This window comes from Sorex fumeus, unplaced genomic scaffold, assembly GCF_029834395.1.
Source record: "Sorex fumeus unplaced genomic scaffold, SorFum_2.1 ptg000067l, whole genome shotgun sequence".
In the NCBI taxonomy this organism is placed as follows: Eukaryota; Metazoa; Chordata; class Mammalia; order Eulipotyphla; family Soricidae; genus Sorex; species Sorex fumeus.
This window is the reverse complement of record NW_026606124.1, coordinates 3,095,457-3,105,000: the sequence shown is the minus strand read 5'-3', so window position 1 is coordinate 3,105,000 and position 9,544 is coordinate 3,095,457. Positions and strand designations below refer to the sequence as shown.

At 59.8% G+C, this 9,544-nt stretch overlaps 1 protein-coding gene across 1 annotated transcript in view; it reads left to right on the top strand.

The window, feature by feature from the left end:
• Nucleotides 1–9,544, top strand: part of CCDC33 (coiled-coil domain containing 33) — a 94,191-nt gene that overhangs the window by 66,612 nt on the left and 18,035 nt on the right. Inside the window, exon 13 of the mRNA XM_056128733.1 lies at nucleotides 8,291–8,326. Within this exon, the coding sequence (XP_055984708.1) occupies nucleotides 8,291–8,326 (36 nt within the window). The remainder of the gene's footprint in view (nucleotides 1–8,290; nucleotides 8,327–9,544) is intronic.

Below are 9,544 nucleotides of genomic sequence, written 5' to 3'. Positions count from 1 at the left end.
ATGATGGTGATGATGATGATGATGGTGATGATGATGATGATGGTGATGATGATGATGATAGGTAAAAGCAGAGCCAAGGAGATAAAGGTCTTCAACGCCAGGGTGGATCAATAATCGGGCAATTCCAACCTGATTTCCAGTCTCTGGAAGGCACTTAGCACCTCCCAGAGAGCACCCCCGGCTAGTCCTGATCTGCTCTTAAGGATGAAGTCCTAGAAAGGGGCCCTGGGCTGCAGTGTGGACGGAGGGGCTGAGCCAGCAGGAGGCATTGCTGGGGCAAGGGGTTCAGTGACCACAGTAGGGAGAAGAATGTGTGGATAAGTGGGTCTGGGCCCTTGTCCCTGACACATTAGTGTTGCTGGAGCACTCTGGAGCTTTACAACAGGACCTTAGAACGGGAGGGAGTGGCAGGAGTGATCGCACAGCGGGCAGGGCGTTTGTTTGCCTTGCAAGCTGCTGACCTGGGTTTGGTCCCTGCACGTGGTCTGGTCTCCTAAACCTGCTAGGAGTGATCCCCCCTGAGCACAGAGCCAGCCAGGAGGACTAAGCCCTGAGCACCACCGGGTGGCCCAAAACAAAGAAAAGGAATATAAAGAAAGAGGGAAGAGCATGGAAGGGCTCCTGGAGGAGGCGGCTCTGCTTGGGCGGAACAGGAGCAGAAGAGCCACGAGCCCAGCTGCCGTCTGAGGCTGTCGCACCAAACACACCCGCCCCTTCTCTGGCTTGCACTCTCTCCCTCTCTCTTTCTCCCCCCCCATCTCTCCCTCTGTCTCTCCCTCTGTCTCTCCCTCTGTCTCTCCCTCTGTCTCTCCCTCTCTCTCCCTCTCTCCCTCTTTTTCTCTCCCTCTCTTGCTCTCCATATCTCCCTCTCTTATTTCCCCCTCTTTCATTCTCTCACTCTCTCTTTCCCTCTCTCTGTCTCTCTTTTATCTTTCTTTCATTCTCTCTCTCCCTGTTTCTCTTTCTCCTGCTGTTCCCCTGAACCCCCCTTCCCTCTCCCGCCCTCCCACCTTCCTTGCTCAGAGGAGATTTGTGGCAGACCAGAGGGCCCTCTACCAGGTGATGAATAATTGACCAGGGTTGTTTAAAGATTCAGTGGAGTTTTCCCAGCCTCGGCATGCGGAATAACTCATTTCTCTCGCTCCCCCTTTGAAAGCCTGTTCCTCCCTCCTCCCCTTCTCACACCCCTAGGCCCACAGCTTCTGAACTCTGGTTCTCTCCCTTCCTGAGCCTCAGAACAACTCTGACCCTCTCTGGCTTCAGCCCCTCTCCGTCTAGCTTCTGCGGGTGGGAAGCCATATCCCCTCCACACCCCACACACCCAGCCTTGCCCTGACCCTCTGCACCCACCGGCCTGGCCTCGCCTGTGTGCCTGGCGCTGCCCCCAGGGGGCTGACCCAGATGCCCAGGACGTGCTGAGCTAAATTCCAGACAGTCCCAGAAACCCAGGACGGGGTTCACAGGCCATGTAAATAAGATGCGGATCCAGCTCCCCTGCCCAGCCCTGCCCGGCCCTGCCCCGCCGTCCTGGGCCCACAGCATCCGCACTCCTGTGTCCTTGGACCCCATCCAGGATCCTCCTCCTGTGGAGGACAACTGGGACCCACTTCCCTGGCCTCTGTAACGGAGCTTGGGCTGTGGCGGTTCCATGTAATGTCTGGGAGCAGCGTGGGCTCGCAGGGCACCCCAGGGCCAGCAAAGGTCCTGATGGAAGCCCCTCCATGAGGCTCCGGCATGGGCACTGCCCGCAGTGGGTCAGCGAGCATCAGGGCCCTCATCCCGGGAACCCACCCAGGAGAGAAGCAGCGCCCCTGACCCTAAGGGCTGAGTCCCACGAGACCCAGATCTTCCCGAGCCACAGAGGCAGAGAAGGTGCAAGAGAAAAAAAGAAAACGTAGGCAACTGGCACCCATCTCCAGTCCCAGGCCCCTGGAGACCCTGTTCTGGCCCCCACTTGCCTTCACTGCTGAAACACCTGTGTCACCCACTGTCCCCTCCAGCATACCAGCGTCTGCGTGCCCGGCACGCCCAGGCTCCATCTTGGGGTCCCAGTCACCTCCCACAAATACCCAGTTCTGTCCACTTGGTACCGAGGTCCCCCAGGATGACATCACACACAGGCACCCTCACAGGCAGGGGCTCCAGGGGGTCCTCAGCACCCCACTTCCACCCCAGAGCTATCACCCCCACCAGCTAGTACTGGAGGTTCTGAAAAAGAAGTGCTGACCCCATGTGGCAGGGTCACTAAGACCTCCTCCTCTTCCTCCTGAGGCCACAGGGAGGGAAGGGGACGGAGAGAGCTTGGGGTGGGGGCTGCAGTAGGTAGCACAGCAGGTGGGCACTAGCCTTGCATGTGACCAACCCAGCACAGCTGGGTGTGGTCCATAGAAATACCAAAGAGAAAGAAAGAAAGAAAGAAAGAAAGAAAGAAAGAAAGAAAGAAAGAAGGAAAGAAGAAAGGCAGGACTTTTTTCTCCTTTCCTCTCTCCTCCCTCCCTGCCCCACCCCTACCCCAACCCAAGCAGCTGCTGTGTGACCTTAAGCAAATCCCCCACCTCTCTGGGTGGTCTCCTCCCTGTTTGGAGTCTGAACTCTCCCCACTCCCACCTCAAGGCGGGGAGGACAATGCGCAGGAGCGTGGAGGGCAGCGCCCTGGACACTGTGACGGGCTGTCCACGAGACAGGAGGCTTATTAATCGTGCCTGGTCCCATGGGCCGGCCCTTGGAGACGGAACCCAAATGAAGGCAGCCTGGGCCCTGCGGGCGCCCCCTGACCCTCCTGCAGGAGGGCTGCTCTCAGCCCCCTGCCCCTGCTCCTCCCCCCACCTCCCCCCCAGCCCCCTGGTGGGCCATTCTCCCGCTCCATCCATCAGCTGGGACTAAAGAGATTAATAAACGAGACTCATAACTCAGCTGCCGGGAGGGGGCAGATATTTACGGCTTCGTTTCAATTTGCAGAGAGATTAAGTGTTTGTCGATTTATTGTCTCTCTGTGTGTGTGTAAGCGCTGAGCAAGGCCCCCTGCAGGCGGCACCCCTCCCCCACGGCACGTGCTCCCTGCTGGGCCCTGTCCCCAGAACTGGCAGGAGCCCCCCAGGAAATCCAGGGAGTGTTGGAAACAAAAGCTTCTCTCCCTGACTTGGGGAGGAGTAGACTCTGGAATGGGCCTTGGGGGGAGGGGAGGGGTGCTGAGCTTAGGTGATCTCAGGGGCCCCTCAGCTCACACCCCCCACAAATCAAGGATTCAGCAGGGCCAGGTCCCACCATGATGGACTATCTGGGGACCCCCAAACCCCAGAATTCCCTCCCCAGTTAGCCTGAGACCGCTGCTGAGAGCTGGGTCCATCTTCTTAGCACTGAAAAACCCTCAGAAGATGCACCCCAAACCAGGGACGGCTATTTGGGAGGGACATGGGTACAGGCTCCATTCACACTCTGCCCTGGGCCCTCAAACATCAGGAACTGGAGCTGGGAGGGGGGGCACTGGTCCCTGGAGGAAACCCCCCAGTCTCACCTGGAGAGAGGCCGAGGGAGTTCGACAGCAGAGAGGCGTGAGCGGGGAGGAAGCCGGCAGCCCTGCCCAGGCGGGCCTGGTGCTACATGGCTGGCACAGGGGACAGGGCTGATGCTTCTCTGTCCACCTAGCTGGCCCGGCTCCCTGAAGCTCCAGGGAGGGGACAGGTGCCAGGAGGCCATGAATTCTCAGCACCTGTGAGAGCTCCCACCTGGCCTGCTGTCCCCACCTCCACCCCGAGTCTCTGCACCGGGGAGAGTGTGTCACGGCCTCTGTGGGGGTCGCGGAGATGGGGCAATGAGACTCACCCCTCTCAGAAGCTCGGGTGACCCTGACACAAGGCATTCCTCCTCCCAGTCCTTCTCCCCAGGAGGGCTCCCCTGAAGCCAGAGAGACTAGGCAGGGGTGTGCGGCAGGGGTGGCCAGACGGGGGCACTGTGGAGCGCACCCCACCCTGCTCCCTCTCTCCCTCCCCGTAGCGGGCACTGAGGTGGTTGGCATGGGAACCTCCTTGGGGCCTTGATTTGCTGGTGGGAGAACCACAGGTGTCGGGGATGGGGTTCCTGCAAGCAGCACTCAACAGTGACTGTTCCAGGGTACATTCTCCTTCCTGGGGGAACCCAGGCTTAGGGGTGGGGGTTACCAGCAGGCACTGGCAGATCCTCAGGCTAGTTGCCATCCCTCTCTGGACATCAGTTTCTTTATCTGTGAAATGGGGATGAGCAATGGGGAAGACAACTGGGGAGGGCAGTGGGTGAGCTAACTTAGATCCTTGACCCAAGCACCCAGAAGTCTGGGCTCAGAGGGGACGTAGGTGAGCAGGAAAATGACAACAGACCAGGTCCTGGTTGGGGTGTTGGGGGACTAGGGTGGTCCCTAGTGTGGCTGACTTGGAGTGTCCCCCTGTCCAGCCTTCCTCTGAGGGCCTGTTTCCCTTCATATCTCGGTCGCTGTTGTGGGGCCAGCAGGGAGGAGGGTAAGTTGACCAGAGCATCGGGGTCTCCCACACCCCTACGGCTTCCTTCAGCGGGGACCAGGAGGGCAAGCCAGACGGGTTTCTGCAGCCCCTTCTGGAGAGGAGACTGCATTCCTGAATCACCATCCAGCCCTCGGTAAATAAGGCCACTGCATGAGGTCATAAGTTACTGAGGGCCAGACCCACCCGTCCTCCTGGGAGTTTGGGTGGGGACACAGAACCTGGATGTCTGGGGGGAGATTTGTTAACCTGGGCAGTGGGGCTCAGCCCCGCCTTTCACAGCAGTTCCAGCCCTCAGACTCAGTTCCCAGACTTAAGTCACAGGGCCAGAGTAATAGCACAGCAGGTCAGGCACTAGCCTTGCTCATAGCCGGCTCGGATTCAGTCCCTAGCATCACCAGGAGCAACTCCTGAGTGCAGAGCCAGGAATGAGCCCTGAGCACCTCTGGGTACAGCCAGGGCACTGAAACAAACAAAAACCAAACTTCCATCCTGGGCCCCTGGTGTGTGCGGCCATGAGTCCCTGTGGGGGCAGGGGGGACGGTGTCTTGGTCCCTGGAGTCATCTGGCAGCCATGAGCCTGGCTTAGCTCAACTTCCTGGCCCTTCTGGGTCCAGGGCTGGGTCCAGGGTTTCCTTCGGTTTCCTAGCAGATATGCACACAGCCCCTCCCAGGCCTGCCCCTCGTCTTCTCAAGGTCTCCATTAAGCAGCAGTTCAATGTGCTCTTCCTTTGGACTGTGCAGTTGGGCCCTATTACCAAGCACAGAGAATTCAGGTTCTTCCCAGCCCCTGCCCGTGGGGGAGAGGGGCTCCTTCCCTCCTCTTCCAGCCTGTCCCCTAGCGACCCTGTGAGACCCTGTGACACCTCACCCGTGCCCAAGGCCCAGCTATCACAGGGAAACGGAAGGAAGCCAGGGTCCCTGGTGTCCAAGAGCTCGGGTTCTGGGCCCCACCCCACCAACTCCCCACCCGTGAGGAAGGAAGGGGGAGAGTGTCGCCTGAGGAGCGCCAGAGGCAGTCCCTGTGGCACTCAGGACCTTGGCAGAAGCGCCCCCAGCCCCCACTCCTGGGGACTCTATTAGAGGTTTCAGATTAAATGCTGCTAAGGACAATCCAATTTCCTCTGACTCCCTGACTCAGGCTAGAAATGCTGTGTCCAGGCACACACACACACACACACACACAGAGAGAGAGAGAGAGAGAGAGAGAGAGAGAGAGAGAGAGGCTGCAATGGGTGTTAAGTATTCAATCAGGCCCAGAGATAATAGACTAGGGCCAGTTCACCCCAGTTTAATCAGATAAAATGCCCCGCTCCTCCCCTCCCCTCCCCTCCGGTGCAGCCCCTCCCGGGTCTCCAGGACCCTCGGGGGCTGCTGAAGGGCTGGAGAGCAGAGCGGCCACTGCAGGTCCGGAGGAGAAGGGGGAGCTGGTGGTCTGTGCCTTTAAGTCTTTGAGGGGGGGGCCTGTGCAGCCCCCTGGGGACTAATTATCCTCCTGCTTTTTGCCAGTTCTAACTCAAACACAAAAGGGGGCTCAGCCACCCTAAAGGCTCCGCTGGGGCCCAGGATTTCTTTCACTCAGATATGCAAATGTGCCCGGTGGGTGGGTCCTGAGGGGAGCTGAGTCAGGGCTGGACCCCCGTTGGGGGCCTGGAGGCAGGACGCGGGGCTGAAAGCCCCTCCTTCCTGCCTCTCTCATTTGTGGGGGAGCAGAGTTCATTCAGAAAGCTAACTCCTGACCTGTGACCCCCACCCTAAGGTCCAAAACACAAACCTGGGCGTGCACCCTTGGCGGTGCAGTGCCCCTCAGCCTATGGTCCTTGGGGTCCCTGAGGTCTGGGGCCCACCAGTCGTTGTTCATATCCGCTCACTGTAGAGACAATGATTGTACACAGTAGTCACGCAGTGTCTGCGCACAGTAGGCGTTCCTGCCTACTCACAGTAGGTGTTCATGCTCACACAGGTCCATACCTGCCCACAACAGGTGCCCATGCCTGCACATGCATAGTAGGTGCTCGATCGCCACACACAGTAGGTGTTCAGCACACAGTAGGTGCTGCCCAGTGAGATCCACAGCCCTTGCCCACCCCCAGGACATTGTTGGAAACTGAAGGAGGATGGCCATGTTCCCCTCAGCTCCAGCTGCACTGACATAAACCTCAGTCTTTCTAGCGGGGAAATGGGAGCCAGGGGAACCCTGAACCAAACTCTGAAAATCAGGGAGCTGGAGAGGGTTGTGTGACAGCATCTGGGAAACACCTGTGGGGCCCTATTGCCACAGCAGGAGACAGCAGCTCTGCCAGGCTGGGGAGACAGATTCTTTCCATCTCTCGGTGACTTGGAGACCTTTATATCCCAAACCCACCCATCCCCGCCGGGACCCCACCCTTCCACTGTGCCCTGCTCATCCCTGCAGGGAGGCTGGCCTGTGACTGTCCCCTGGCCCAGGCCTCAGGGGTTAGTCAAGCAGCAGGACTTGGAGCAAACGGTGCCGGAAACTGGCCAGTACTTGGGTTCTGACACAGTCCAGGCTTAGGTGGGCAGGGGCACCCTGAGAGACCCGAATGGCCCAGGAGCCCCTACGTGGGGAAGAACCTTGGGTGTAAGTGGCCAAGCCAGTGGGGTAAGCAAGTTCTGGAAAGGACAAGTCTGGTCTGAGTTCTGGGGCGCTTTGTGGGCGTCACAAATCAGAAGCACTTTGGGAGGCTGTGGGTCTTGGCAGGGGTGGGGGGGCACCAGGAGCAGGTCAAAGCCAGTGAGGACATAACAGTCCCCAAAAAGACCCAGATAGGGGCCAGATGGACAGGTAGACACCCCACACACACCGTCTTGTCCCCAGGCACCGGGAGGTGTTGGCCAGCTGTACCCGCCTCCAGGGAAGCCCCTGGAGCCAGTTTCTGCCTCACAGGCTGGCATTTGGGTGAGGACCCCTTGCAGCTGCTGCCCACCCCACCTGGTCCCCGCTTACCAAGCAAAGCCTGATCTGAGCTGGGGAAGAAAGCAAGGGGTCACCACCCCCCCATAGGACCCCCCCCCAAATCCGCCCACCCAGTCCTGCTCTGGGCAATGAAGCTGGACCTTCTCTGCAGCATGAAGTGTCGGGGGAAGGGTTGGGGGGGCTGAGAGCCCTGAACTCAGAACCTCAGTCTTTCTAGCGGGGAAATGGGAGCCAGGGGAACCAACAGCTGGCCTGGGGGTACAGGCATCTCAGAGTGGGGGTCTCCTCTCCTACAGCCAGATGCCCCCTCATGAGAAAGAGGGTAGGGAGGGACCCCGAGGGTCCTGGAGGGCATAGGGGAGGCTCCAAGATTCGGGGCGCTACTCTGGGAAGAACAAGTTGGCTCTGCGGGTGGGCATGGCCGTCTTTCTTTCCTGAGGCTGAGGCCCCTGAGGAATGGCAACAGCTGGTGGTGATCTGTGTACACATGGGCCAGGAAAGGCTGCCCTGATGATGGTTCGGTGGTCAGTGCCCGGTTGTGTCTCAGCCATGCTCAGTACCAGTGGTCAGCACCCAGTCATGTCATAGCCGTGCTCAGTACCAGTGGTCAGCAGCTGTCGTGTCTCAGCTGTGCTAGTACCAGTGGTCAGCGCTCATTGTGTCTCAGCCATGCTCAGTACCAGTGGTCAGTGCCCAGTCACGTCTCAACTGTGTTTGGATGGACCACACAGTGTTGGCTGACTCCGTCGTAGATGCTGTGATGATGTGACCTGTGCCTGGAGTTTCGGGTCACATGTCCCACTGCAGTCGCTGCTGTTCAGGGAGGGGTGGAGGAAGGAGGAAAGGGCCTGTGACATACAAGGTCGTGGCCGGACAGGACCTGGCCACCTCCCCCCCTGTCACAGAGACCCCGGGCGGCACGCGTCAGACACAAGCTCCGGTTCCACAGCCCTGCATCTGCCTGGCCCAGACGTCACAGTGGTGACCTAACCCTGAGTCCGGCCCTCCTCCCAGGCCTGTCCTGCGGGGGTGGGGGACCTCCAGGTCCCCTGGGCCTGGAGGTGTGAGGGGTAATGAGACCCCGTAATTAAGGCTTCTGGAGCCGTGGCCAGAGATGTATGGACAGGCTTTGTCAGCGATGGCGGCTCCCCAGCCATCAATAAGTGCTCATTATCACTGCTCCCTCGCCCGCCCCGGCCCCAGCCCCGCCAGGCCCACCAGCCGCCGCTCACGGAGGCCCCTGTACACAGGCTGTGCTCAATTAATCTGCACTTGTTGGCACCATCTGTTCTTTTCATGCATCCTGACCAGGAGTGTGTGGGTCCCGCCGCCTCCTCAGCCCTGCTCCAGAGCAGGGACCTGCCTCCCCCCTCAGACTGGGGCCTGGGGATGGCGAGCAGGACCCCAGCCCTGGGTCTAGGAGTCCTGACGGCCTGACCGATTCTTCCTCTCCCTCCCACCCTGTGAGCCACACTGGGCCTGAGACCTGTGCAGACCCTATGAGCCAGTGCCTGGGTCCTCGGCTCTAAACCATGTGGGTCAAGGGTCAAGGGCCAAGGGCAGTACAAGGGTATAAATTTAGACAGCTCTGGGCAGCAGGGGATTCAGGGCAGAGCCTGGTGGTTTCCTAGTGCCCTGGCGGGGAGCAGGGAAAGGACACCCCCTTAGGTGCCAGCCTGTGGCCCCCTTCATGCCCCTGACAGCCACCTCCTCTCTCCATAGCCCCAGCTCCTTCCAGCTCCATCAGCTGCACTGCAGGCTAGACACAGCCCCTGACAGTCGGCTCTCGTGTGCGTGGAGGGTGCCAGGGGCCTGCAGGAGCTCTTGCCCTGCACAGCACCTCGGCACTCTCTGGGACTAGCTGGCCTCTTTCTGGGAGGGGTCTTTGGATAATCCCTGTGTGCATGGGTCACTGGTCCAGGGCAGTGCAAGGGCAGTACATAGCCACTGGCCCATCCAGCCTCCCCAGGCTGACCCCAGAGCTGAGTACGGCGCCCGAGAGTGTGTGGGCATTAAGCATTTGCCTTGCATGCAGTGGGCCCTGGTGCAGTCCCCGGCCCTGGCACCCCTGTGCCCCACCAGGATGATCCCTGAGTGCAGAGCTGCACCTGGGTCC